Raw genomic sequence first — 13832 nt, 5'->3', positions numbered from 1 at the left:
GTAGTTGTAGAGTATTTACTGACAGCAGTATGAATTATGAATTGTTTGCTCAATGGTCATTGAGAGAATGTGGATTGTATAAAGAGGTTCCTAATTCAGAAGTTAACTGAATGCAATAACTTATCCATATAAAATTTAAGCCATGCCTATGGGCAATAATGAGATCAGCAACTAATTTCTGAATAATTTTGGGCTTTAGATGATTAACTGCACAGCTTTGTTGTCATGGTTTATAACATCATCCAAATCCTCAAATAGAGTGGTGCTTAAGTTGTGTTTTGTTATAATATACAAATCAAACAAGGCACTGAAGAAGCTGTTTTGTAAGTGTTATGATTTGATACATACGCAGGTAGTATCTTGTATAAGCAATTACAAATCTGTCCCTCATACATCATGCATCTATTGTGCTATTAGAATATTTGATTGAAAAATAAGTATTTTCAAATGCCATTACCAGAGCTATTGCTAGACATCAAACATGGACAAAATATAAATTAAATTTGACAGTGTCCAATAATTGAATCATTGTTCAAAATAACAGTTGGGACAACTGGTAGCAGTTGATAGGTACCACTTTCACAAATGGCTTTGAATCTTTCCTTACTTGTGATGAATTGTATTGTAAATTTAATTAATTAAAGTGGCTAGAAGTAGTGGCTGTGTTAAAATCCAGTATTGTTCTGCATTTTCTCCTTTATTTTTAATGGTTTAGGAACAACAGACCATTGGCATTATTTCCTTTATATTGAAAACTGTAAACACAGTTCCATTGTTATTTCCACTGTCCAACTCATCAGTACAGTGCAGATTCATCACCCGTGTTCTCTCCACTCTACAATTAATCATTTCAAAAAGCAAAGTTACATTGGGCAGACAGAGTCATCAGACAAGATAATATATAGACGGATGTTTTGAACAATGGTCATGGGCTAAGCAGTTTAAACAGTTAAATAGTTTTAACAGTTAAATAGGATATTTTTTTTAAAAATAGATAAATCCTAGTAAGGTCCCTGCAGGATTTAAGGCTTCTTTAAACTAGAGATTACAGCGGGATGTGACTAGTTTTATGGGACTAGGGAGAAGTTGTACTTCAGCTGTATAAAGTCCTGGTTAGACCATTGCTGTGAGCAAAGCTAGGTAGAACATTTTAGAAAATATTAGCCTTGGAGGGGTGCAGCATAGATTTGCCAGAATGATATTTGATCTCCAATGTTAAGAGTACTTAGAGGAAAAAAGTAATTACTATGCCTAGAATTTCAAAGTTTCTTGATAGCCCTTGCTGCAAAGCCTGATCACCTTGTCAACAAGCTGGTCTGTTCCTCTTATATGGCTCAGAGACATGGACTGTGTACAGCAAGTACTTCAAAGCTCTAGAGAAGTATCACCAATGTGGCCCCTGCTAGATCCAGCAAATCAACTGGCATGATAGGTGCACTAACATCATTGTTCTTGCTGAGGCTAACATCTCCAGCATCTGCAACAAGCTGAAATCACGGCTCTGCAGAAAAAGGAGTGTGGCAAACCAGTTATTCCACCCTCCCATTCTCCGAACCACTTTCTGTTGCATGTGTGACACAGGCTGTAAGTGATGGATTGGACTCTTCAGTCACCTTTAGAACTCATATTTTGCATGGAAGCAAGTTATCCTTGGCCATGGGAAGAATAACTAAGATGAAATTGTGATACCAAGAAAAATGGATTGGGTAGATAGATGAAAAGTTATTCTTGTGTTGAGGCATCAAGAATTAGGACTAATAATTTTTTGAATTGGATTCAGATATTGCAGGAGTGAATTTGGAAAACACATGCACAAAGGATGACGAAGTTTCAAAATTTCTTCTGCAAACAGCAATAGATGTTCGGTCACTTACTAATCAAATGTTTTATGGGATATAGTACAAATACAGTTACGTGGGATCAGGTTGAAGATAAGCTATGTTCTTATTGAATTGCAGAACATGATTGCATTACTGGATATTCTGGTTGTCTGCAGGAGCAAGTCAGCCACTCCTGTTCTCCAATTTTTTTCTTACAGTCCTGTAATTTCTTTCTCTTTAGAAAATTATACTGTTCACTTTTGAAAGACAGAATGGATTCTCCCACCATCACTCATCCTGCATTCCAGATCTGAACCACTCACTATATAAAATGTTTCCAGATGTCAGTTTAAAATATTTGGCAAAAGAAGTAAAATTGTTGTCTGCTGATTCTCAACCTTTGCATCAAAGGTAACAATTTTTCCTCTGTGCTTCATCAGACTCCTCGATGTTTTGCAAATCTCTGGCCAATTTCCTTTCAAACTTCTCTAAAGAAGAACAACCCCCAGTTTTTCCAACATAACTGAAACCTCCTCCCAGGAACCATCCTCATAAACCTTTTGAGCATCCTGTTCAATGTTTTCACATTCCTCCTAAAATGTTGGTCCCAAATTGGACACTATATAGTAGGTGAGGCCAAAATCATGTTTTTATAAAGGTGAACTACAACTTCCACAATAAAACCAGCAGCTGTCCATATTCCTAAACCAAGAGCTGAAACTCCTTCAGCTGATGACACTTACTGTGTATATGGTTATTCAAGACTCGAAATATCCTGGAATTCCATCATGGCAAAGGATGTGCATTCCTTTTAAAACTCATTTGAACAAAGAATGCGGGTGCTGTTGTCTGTGCTAGCATCTATTGTTCATACTATTCACTCTCAAGGTGGCAGAGAGGTGTCAGCTTGAACTGCTACAGTCCATGAGGTGTAAATTCACCCACAATGTTGAGAGATAAGGGAGTTTCAGGATTTTGATCCAGTGAGATGAGAGTTTTAGTCCAATAAAAAAAATGCATTCATTAGACTACTAACAGACTTAAGAAATAAACTGAAGACTTATACCCATGTCAATATATTTTACAGGGCATTAACCTGATTGTTTTAATTAACTCCTATTGCCCATTAGCTCAGATTTTAATTTACTGTAAAGGTCAGAACGCTTTACTGGTACTATCCACTTCTATTTCATTTTTAACTTTATCCCGAACTTATTGAACACTATGTATATACACTGGCTTATGTTTTTAATGCTTTTTACTTGATCCTGTCATTATTTAATAACTTTTTCTTAGAATTTAATTTATTCAATTAAATTCTTACCTGTGCACTCACCCCATATGATTTGTTATACTGTGATAGCGATTATATCACACAAGATCTTTCACTATGGCTCTTTCCTTTTGTTGCTGTGGCAATGCCTTTAATATCTGGAATGCAAAGTATGGGCTAATGGTAAGATTCTTAGTAGTGTAGATGAGCAGAGAGATCTTGGTGTCCGTGTACACAGATCCTTAAGTTGCCACCCAGGTTGAAAGGGCTGTTAAGCAGGCATACAGTTTCTGTTAAGAAGGCATACAGTGTTTTAGCTTTTATTAATAGAGGGATTGAGTTCCAGAATCAAGAGGTTATGCTGCAGCCGTACAAAACTCTGGTGCGGCCGTACTTGGAGTATTGTGTACAATTCTGGTCACCGCATTATAAGAAGGATGTGGAAGCTTTGGAAAGGGTGCAGAGGAGATTTGCTAGGATGTTGCCTGGTATGGAGGGAAGGTCTTACGAGGAAAGGCTGAGGGACTTGAGGCTGTTTTCATTAGAGAGAAGAAGGTTGAGAGGTGACTTAATTGAGACATATAAAATAATCAAAGGGTTCGATGGGGTGGATAGGGAGAGCCTTTTTCCTAGGATGGTGACGGCAAGCACGAGGGGGTATAGCTTTAAATTGAGGGGTGAGAGATATAGGACAGATGTCAGAAGTGGTTCCTTTACTCAGAGTAGGAAGGGAATGGAACGCTTTGCCTGCAACGGTAGTAGATTCGCCAACTTTAGGTACATTTAAGTTGTCATGGATAAGCATATAGATGCACATGGAATAGTGTAGGTTAGATGGGCTTGAGATCGGTATGACAGGTTGGCACAACTTCGAGGGCTGAAGGGCCTGTGCTGTTCTGCAATGTTCTATGCTCTATGTTCTATGTTCTATCCTACTGCTCCTAAAGATAGGAAGGTCAGGAAACTTCTTTTGTGTAACTGTTTAATTCCATTTGGGACTGCAGTGCAAACTACCTTGATTTTGTTGCTGCAAAAGTTGTCATCATTATAGTGATTGGAACGAAGTCAGCGTGGTGGACCTATAGATAGGAGTTCCCTGACTGGACCAGGTTAACAGACCCAATCAAGGAGTCCTGGCTGACAAATATAAACAGGTGCAGTTGTTTGTTAGCTCACTGAGCCAGTTCTTCTCTGGTGTGCAGACATTTTGTTACTCTTCTAGGCATCATCAGTGGGACCTCTAATCGAAGCATTGGTGTCCTGCTTCCTTAAATCAGAAAGTCAATAAAATCAGAATGTGCTGTAAATACTCAGCAGTCTGACAACATCTGTGGAGAGATTGGGATTTTGCTCACGTTACTATAATCTTTAAAAAGGGTGACAGAGGGAACCCAGGGAATTACAAACCAGTTAGTCTGACATCGGTGGTGGGGATATTGTTGGAATCTATAATCAATCTATAGATTGTGTCGCCTGCAGACTTAGCAACAATGCCCAGTTCATTCGTCCAGATCATTACTGGTATAACGTGAATAGTGGCATGGACCCCCGCAGAGCTCTACCAGTCACCTGCCATCCTAGAAAAGATTCCATTGCCCCCGCTCTCTGCCTTCTGCCAGTCCTCTTCATGCCATACCTTGCCCTTAACACCGTTAGCTCTTCTCTTATTTAGTAGCCACCTGTGCAGCACCGTGTCAAACACATTCTGAAATCAAAAGTGGTGAACCTGTGCAATTTGCGACTAGAGAGAGCTGCCAAGGCCAAAACATTGCATGATTTCAAGGAACTCAATACAGCACTTTTATCTAAAAGGATAAAAGGATCTGGGGGAAATGTGGGAACAAACTGTTAAGTTGGATGATCAGCCATATCCTGAGGAATGGCGAAGTAGGCTCAACGATCCAAATGGCTTATTCCTCCTGTGTTTCTGTTTCTAACATATTTGTGGTTTGGCGGGGAGGAGGGAAATCTCCGAAAATTAAGTCATGGCACTGCTCTTTTTCAGAGTAAAAAGATTGAATACCTTTGACGTACTATATCACTAGTGAAAAATCTTTTTTTTTTTCCCCCCCAGCATTTATGGCATCCTTACACATGTAAGATCAGTTCACCTTGTGGGAAATGCAGGCACAAACATGTATTTCATGTTCGAATCCAATTCTATTTCTGATTCTTGTAATGGTGCTGCGCATGAAATTCAGCTTCCTGTCTGCGTGTTTTGTTTTACTCTTTGAAGAATTCCATCATATAATCTTTACATTGAAGAACAAAACTCTGCTGTGTTTTCTAGGTTCCATTTTGACCCACATCCAGAGAAGAAAGCACTTTAATGAGAGAGAAGCAAGTATTGTTGTGAAAGACATTGCATCTGCCTTGGATTTTCTGCACACCAAAGGTAAGGAGAGTTGTGTCAAAAGAAAAGTCAAATATGTTCTGAGATGAGATAACAAAGTGTGAAGCTGGATGAACGCAGCAGGCCAAGCAGCATCTCAGGAGCACAAAAGCTTTTGCGCTCCTGAGATGCTGCTTGGCCTGCTGTGTTCATTCAGCTTCACACTGTTATCTTGGATTCTCCAGCCTCTGCAATTCCCATTATCTCTGTTCTGAGATGAGAATGACTTGAGATCTGTATTTACAGGTATCAATTGAAATTTGTTGTGGAGTTCGATCTGTAGGAGCTAGTAAAAGTTGCCCACTGGAAATAGCAGCTATCAATCAAGGTGAAATTTGAGGAAAGAAAAATTTAAGCCATTTGGCTGGGGTTTGCCGAGATATTTTGGAAATAACCTGAGTGGATCAAACAAGTCAGCAAGTGTTAGTTCATTCAGACGCCACAAATTGTATTAAGTATTTGGGAGAGACAAGAAGTAGACTGCCCTGCAAAGAAAATTGGTTGAAAGTGAGAACATTTGGAAAGAGAAAACATGTCTAATGGTGTGAGCAGCGCATACCTGGTGATGTTGCAGTATGACAATGCCTTGCCTGGTCTAATCCTGGATAATCAGGACCTTGAAGGCACTAAAGTATGTTTTTAAAAAATTAGACATTCTAACAGATAAACTATGCAGAATTTCATTTTCGGAAAAAGAAGAGTTTAAGGAAAACATAATCTTGAAAGGTGGATAGACTGCATTGTTTTGTCAAACAGTGATAAGCCTTTTGGTTTAATTGACCTATTCCCAAGAGCCCTTGCTTTTTAACATTTTGTAAAATCAAAAATGGTTTTTGGTTTATTGCAAAAAATATTGTGATCAATAGCCTTTATTTGTTTTCTTAGAATGAGTGAGTATTTTTATGTAATATATAAGATTTTGGAGCATCTGTGGAGAGAGGAGCAGAGTTAACACTTTTGAGTCCAACATGATGATTCCTCATAACTAAAGAGAGTTGGTAAAATGCTGGGTTTTTTTTAACCTGTTGAAAAGATAAGGAGCAAAAGACGGAAGGTCAAAGAAAGGTTACGGGGTGAGTGAGATCCGTGGCTACATGACACATAATAAAAGGTAAAGGGAATAATAATGATTGTAGAGAAGGGCGAAAGGTCCAGAGAGATTTATTGCATGATATAGCTCCGCTCTGCTGAAAGCAAAACCAGGAACACAAGAAATTACATTGCAGGGTGAACAAAATGGAGGACAGAGTTTAAATTGTTGAAATTGGTTGAATCCAGAAGTTGGTAAAAAGTGTATAAATGGACAATGAGGTGCTGTTCCTCCAGCTTGCTTTGGGCTGTCCTACCATCCTACCATCCTGACCAATGTGCAAGCATGACTGACCTTCTGATCGATTGCTAGTTTAATGCACCTTCTTGCTCTCATTTCTGTTGTATGCCTGCTGCAGTGTTCCACTGAAAGTCAGTGCAAGCTGTCAGACTCAGCATTGACTTTGACAATTTCAGACTGTGAACTGTTCTCCATTTCGTTTCTCCTACCCCCACCTATGCAAGGCAGTTAGCCTGGCAGTTTTTACTGTATGAGCTGATGTCGGGCATGGATTGGTAAATGTCCTTTGCGGGGGGCTGGGGGTCCCTTCAGCACATCAGAGATGTCCACCCTAAGAGCATTGGCAATGCTCTAACCCTCTGAGTCTTAAAATCATAACATAGAAACAGGCCATTTTGCTCACGGCCTATGCTGCCTAACAAATACCAAACTGCGCTAACCCCACTTGCCTACAGTTGGTCCATAGACTACTATTTTAAGTACTGATCCAGACCCTTCTTAAACGTTGAGAGAGTACCTGCCTCCACCACCCTGTCAGGCAGCACCTTCCATATTTCTGGGTGAGAAGATATTTCCTCAGGCCTCCTCTCAACCATTTACTCCGCACCTTAAACTTATGCCGGAGACTTCAGCAAAGGGAATAAGATTCTCAATATCTACCTGTCTGTGCCTCCATTCTTTATACCTCCAAGCAGATCTCTCCTCAGCATCTTCTGCTCCAAGGAAAACAAACTCAGCTGATCCAATCTCTCCTTGTCACTGAAACTTTCCATCCCAGGCAGCATCCTGGTGAATCTCCTCTGCACCCCCGAAACGCCAGCTTTTGTGCTCCTGAGATGCTGCTTGGCCTGCTGTGTTCATCCAGCTTCACACTTTGTTATCTTGGATTCTCCAGCATCTGCGGTTCCCATTATCTCCTCTGCACCCAGTTCAGAGCAATAACATCCTTCCAATAGGATGACAACTAGAATTGCGCTCATTGTTCCACCTGTGGCCAAACCAATATTTTGTAAAGTTGTAATGAGACTTCCTTGTTTCTATATTCTACACCACGGAAAATGAAAGCAAACATCCTGTATGCCGCCTTCACCACTCTGTTTACCTGTGCTGACATCTTCAGGGATGTATGGATTTGTACACCCAAGGTCCCTTTATTCTTCAGTAGGAACAAGCCAATTCATTGTGTATATCTGTCCCTTATTAGACCTCTCAAACTTCATCACCTCTCACTTAGCAGGATTAAATTAAATTAAAATTGTTCTCTCCAATTTACCGGTTGATCAATATCAGACTGTAGCCTGAAACCATCCTCCCTCACTGCCAACAACACCAATTTCATGCCATCTGCAAACTTACTAATTAAACTTACTGCTTTCACATCCAAATCAGAAAACAGTGTCCCAGCACGGATCCCTGTGGTACACTCCTAGTCATAGGCTTCCAATCACAAAAAACCCCTCTGTCTCCTATTTGTAAGCCAATTTTGGATTCAGTTTGCCAATTGTCTTGAATGCCATGGGCTGTTACGTTTTGGACTAGCCTTCCATGCGGAACCTTGTCAAGGATCTTACTGAAATCTATATAAATCACAATCAACTGCACTACCTTCATCAATGTAGTTAGTCACCTTTTCAAAAAAACTTGATTTAAAAATCAGGCTGACAGTGTCTTCCTGCAGTAAATAATGCTGATTATCCCTGATCAACCCCTGGCCTCAGAATTTCATCCAATGATTTTACACCCACCAATATCAGACTAACTGGTCTGTAATTACCTGATCTATCTCTGCTGCCCTTCTTGAACAAAGGAACCACATTAGCCATCCTCCATTCACCTGGTACTTTACATGTGGCCAGGAAAGTATTAAATATCTCTGCCAGGCCCCCAGCAATCCCTTCCCTTGCCTCCCGTAGCAGCCTCAGAAACATCTCATTGGATCCTGGGGATATATCTCATCAGGCCTGTGGATTTATGCACCATTATGACTACTAAAATATTTAATACCTCCTCCTTGTTAATCTTAACATATTCAAGAACCTCACCATTCCAACTAAAATCCCTGGCTACACAATCTTTCTCTTTTGTGAATACGGATGACCAGTATTCATTTTAAAACCACACATGTGCCTTCTGGCTTCAAGCACAGATTGTCCATTTGATCTCTAATAGGTCCCACTCTTTCCCTGGTAACTCTCTTACTGTTAATATACTTTTAAAAAGCCTTGGAGTTTTCCTTATTCCCATCTGCTGAAGATATTTTATGGTCCCACACTTGCTCTCTTTTTTCCTTTAAAAGCACTCCCTATTTGCTCTATACTTTTGAAGGGCCTCCCCTGTTTTTAATACACTGTACCTAACATATGCTTCCTCCTTTTTCTCTATTAAACTCCTTGATATTCCTCAATATCCACCATTCCCTGGACTTGCTGCCCTTGACCTTTACGCTGAGGAACATACCAGACCTGAATTTAAAAGGCCCCCGTTTTCCAAATGTAGACTGTACCCGCAAGTTGCTGCTCCCAGTCAGTGTTTGCCTAATGATATTGAAATCGGCCTTCCCCCAATTTTGACAATTTTCATCCTATTACTGTCTTCATAATGACTCAAATACTTATGAGTAATGATCACTGACTTCAGAGGGAACATCACTCTGCACAGTTCCTTTCTAAGTGAAGAACAATTGTTCAACACCTACTGTCTATTTTCTGTCCCATGGTCAATTTTGTATCCTTGCTACCAATGCCCCTTTAATTCCATAGGCATTACATATTGCAATGTTTTTACTACTATTTTAGTACATGGAAGTTTCCATGAACTACTTTACCCTCCCCATTCTGTTATTGTAACAAAAGCCCAGTTAAATTTATTACACCCAAATTGCCTTTAACAACTGTACGCTGACTTTTTGCTCATACCTTTCTCACTATGCTAAATAATTTTGTCCCAGCTAATTGTCTGTAAAAGATTCTCCATTCTGGGCTGACTGATTTGGAGTTGCAGAATTATACTATTTTTAAATATGGAGAACAATTTTTTACATCCTTCTAGTTTGAATGCCACAAAGTGTCAAAGAAAACTGAAACATTGTAGCTGGATCTCCAATACTTTCCCTCTTCCCTCTGAAACCTAAGATACATGCCAGATCAAGCGATAGCTGTTAGAACATTTGGATGACAAGGACACCTACATCAGGCTCCTACTTATTGACTACAGTTCTGCTTTCAATAACATAATTCCAAACAAACTCATCTCTAAACTCGAGAGACCTAGGCCTCAGCTACTCCCTCTGTAACCTCCTGACCCATTGGCCGCAATCAGTAAAAATAGACAACACCACCACTTCCACCAGAGACTATACCCCACAGGCTGCATACTCAGACCCCTACTATACTGCTTATACACTTGGGAGTTTGTGGACAAATTCCACCCCAATTCCATTTACAAGTTTGCTGACAACACCACCATTGTAGGTTGGATTTCAAACAATGACGACACAGAATACAGGAAAGAAATTGAGTGCTTAGCAATATTGAGTAAAGACAGCAATTTCTTCATTAACATTAGCAAAACAGAGGGGCTGGTCATTTACTTCAGGAAATAGAGTGGACGGCACACGCCTGTCTGCATCAATGGTGCTGAGGTGGAGATAGTAGAGAGCATCAAGTTCCTGGGAGTGATCACCAACAATCTGTCCTGACCCACCCATATTGACACTCTGGTCAAGAAAGCACAGCAACATTTCTACTTCCTCAGTAGGCTAAGAAAATTTGGCACATCCACAAGTACTCTTACCAATATTTACAGATGCACCAGAGAAAGCATCCTATCAGGATGCATCACAGCAACTGCTTTTCCCAAGACCACAAAAAACTACAGAGGGTTGTGAACACAGCCCAGTCCATCAACCAGCCTTCCATCCATTGGCAGCATCTATACTTACCACTGCCTCGGGAAAGCAACCAACATTCCTACTCCGCTTATACCCTCTTACATCAGGCAGAAGATATAAAAGTTTGAATAAATGAATGAACAGATTCACGAACAACTTTTTCTTGCTGTTATCAAACTTTTGAATGGACGTCTCAAATGTTACCTCTGATTTCTGTCTGCACCTTAGCTGCGGCTCTAACGTTGTATTCTGCACTCCGTTCTGTTATTCTGATCCACTTTGTATGGGATGATCTTCCTGGATAGCTCACAAAACAACACTTTTCACTGTGTGTCTCAGTACATATGATCAATATATGATTCATAAAATCAATATTTTGAGTTTTTAAAATTCTATTTATTATCACTGCTTCCTAGTTTGCTGCTATATTGATCATATCTGAGCACTGACAATGCCAGGTATTCAAAAATTATTGAATTCAAATTTGATTTTATTCAGAATGAGAAACATAAAAGCAATAGTGCAGATGCTTGAAATCTGAAATAAAAACAGAATGCTGGAAAGATTTGCATCAGGCAGCAGAAACCCAGTTCTGAGGAAAGGTTGTTAATCTGAAACATTAACTTCCATTGCTCGCTCTCGCTCTTGCTGTCTCTCCACAGTCCTTCTTTCCCTGTTGAGTGATTCCAACATTCTCTGTGATTTAAAACATACATTTTTCTTTCTTGAAGGATATTATAATTTGCAAATGGCAATAAATTAGTTATTGACTAGTTTAGCAGCAACAATGCAGATTGAATGTGTCATACTGTCACAGCAAACAGCTGAGGGAAATGTTTCCGTACTGTGCAATATTTATGGTTTCTCTGCTTTTGTAATCAACTTCTTGTTTTCCCTGTGAAGGTATAGCACATAGAGATCTGAAGCCAGAGAACATACTTTGTGAATTCGCAGAACAGGTACAATCTCTATTTACCCTGTATAAACTTGATATCATATTGAGTGCATTTGTTAAAAGTTATGCTGCTTGCTTGAGTCATTGAGAGGTGCTTTCCTTCTCTAATGTGGTGCTGCTCACTTTGCATTTTAATGACTGAAATGAGCGGTTGAGATGGTTAGCTCTTTTGGTTAAGAAAACAATTATTCATGCAGTAGGTTATTTTGCCCTCTTCAAAATTTCAAACTGCTTTTTTAGAAACTGTACAGTTTCTATGCATGAGAATAGACACAAGAAAAATTCTCAGATAAGCAACAGCAAGATAGGAAATATGGAGTGATGGAGGCAGATTCAAAGAAAAGGAATGCAGATTGATTATGAACCGCTACTGTGCCTACTCATGATGGATGGGGTGCCAGTTTGCCAATTCAATTTTAGACTTAGTTAAAATTCATTGGTGTTTAATTTCAAAGTATGTGCAAACTGCTCCAGGAGCATTAGAATAAGCAAAATGCCAGCATGTCGGCAGGCTTTTCTTGCCAATTATACCTAGTTTTTCAAGCAGACTTTAGATGCAGCCAGCATGGATGCCCGTATAGAACCATCTTATGATTTTAAAGATATCTTGTCCAGCACACACACACATGTTATCATTTGGCTGAAATCTAGTGATATTATAGTTTGGAATTGTGTACACTGAATAATGGCTAATTCCATATTTTCTTCACTTATAAATCAAACTACATGAGACGTAGAGCTGAGGTGTCTAGTTGATAAGCCCAATGAATTACCAGTTATTATGCATTTCAGTATTTTGCTTCAAAACCAGATTTGATTACTGTTTGTGTATGAACATGCAGGTACATATTCTGCTCAGTCATTTGATTTGTATATTGTGCCTGTGATAGTTTATGTATATTTCAAGTCAACTTTTAGTGGGTTATTTCCTAATACAATGTTAGATACTGCATTTCTATTTTTAGTGAGGATCAATTGGTGCATGAATAGCTTTAACTCTGTGACCTTGCCCCACTCCTGTGGCCTTAAAGGGCCAGTCCTTTTGTAAAATTTCACTTCAGTCCTGTATTTGGAGTACCAAATGTTTAATTATTTCAGAACAGTGAAAATGAAGTGGACTGAATTAATCACTGGAGGTTTCGCACCTTAATGATAATTATTTTGTCTACTGTGCAGGAGAAAGTTTTCTTTAAATCCTTATCTTTTTGTCTTAACACAGTGAACTGTGATAACTGGTTGGAGACTGGAGCTTGCACTTAGCTAAAAATGGGAGAAAAATCAATTACTAACTAAGCAGTTACTGAAATAAATCCATTATTCTGGTGAATTAGGCATATAATTAATCCTTCTTAAAATGGTGCTGCTGCATTTCAGTTAAACATGCAGTCAGTATCTTTAGTAGCAATTTATTCACAACTGGATGAATGCATTTCCTCTTGCAGTTTTTGTCAGTCATTTGCCATTGTTGGCGAGATTTGTACTTTGGTTTCATACAACATGGGGATTTGTTACAAAAATAGAATTGCTGGAAAAGCTCAGCGGGTCTGGCAGCATCTGTTGAGAGAAATCACAGTTAACGTTTTTTGGTCGAGTGACCCTCAACAGCATCCACAGTTCTTTTGGCTTTTACGGGGATTTGTTAGCTCAGTTGGTGGATGACTAGTGTGTGATGCACAGTGATGCTATTGGTGCAGGTTCAATCCCTGTAATGACTGTAGCTTAGCAAGGCCTGACTCATTGCCTTGCCCCATTCCATGATGTGGAGTGGTGCTCCTCAAGGCATATACCTCTGGTCCTTTGCAGACTATGCGTAATTATGTTAACTTCATAAAATGAGAGGATAGCCATAAGATGCAGGATGACGTCAACAGACTAGTCAGGTCGGCAGGGCAGGGGCAACTGAATATATGTGGTAATCCACTTGAAGGGCTAACAAGGCAAGGGATTATGTTACAAATGGCAGGCCCCTGGACAGAACTGCAGATCAAACCTTGGTGTGCATATCCACAGATCCCTGAAGGTTGCAAGGCTGGTAGAAAAGGTAGTTAAAGCATATTGGATGTTTGCCTTTATAAAACAAGGCATAGAATACAGTAACAGGATGGTGTCTGGACTGGATGATGTGAGGTATAAGGCATAAGGCAAGCCTGGGTAGGTGATAGCAAGAACTGCA

At 39.6% G+C, this 13832-nt stretch overlaps 1 protein-coding gene across 5 annotated transcripts in view; it reads left to right on the top strand.

The window, feature by feature from the left end:
- The window catches only part of LOC125456394 (MAP kinase-interacting serine/threonine-protein kinase 1-like), a 97232-nt gene that overhangs the window by 44229 nt on the left and 39171 nt on the right, over window positions 1-13832 (top strand). For all 5 annotated transcript variants that reach the window (XM_059647992.1, XM_048539443.1, XM_048539446.1 and 2 more), the window contains 2 exons: window positions 5384-5488; window positions 11608-11663. In XM_059647992.1, the coding sequence (XP_059503975.1) occupies window positions 5384-5488; window positions 11608-11663 (161 nt within the window). The remainder of the gene's footprint in view (window positions 1-5383; window positions 5489-11607; window positions 11664-13832) is intronic.

Source organism: Stegostoma tigrinum, chromosome 8, assembly GCF_030684315.1.
Source record: "Stegostoma tigrinum isolate sSteTig4 chromosome 8, sSteTig4.hap1, whole genome shotgun sequence".
Classification (NCBI taxonomy): Eukaryota; Metazoa; Chordata; class Chondrichthyes; order Orectolobiformes; family Stegostomatidae; genus Stegostoma; species Stegostoma tigrinum.
Note: the sequence above shows the minus strand (reverse complement) of the source record. Positions and strands in the feature narration are given on the sequence as shown.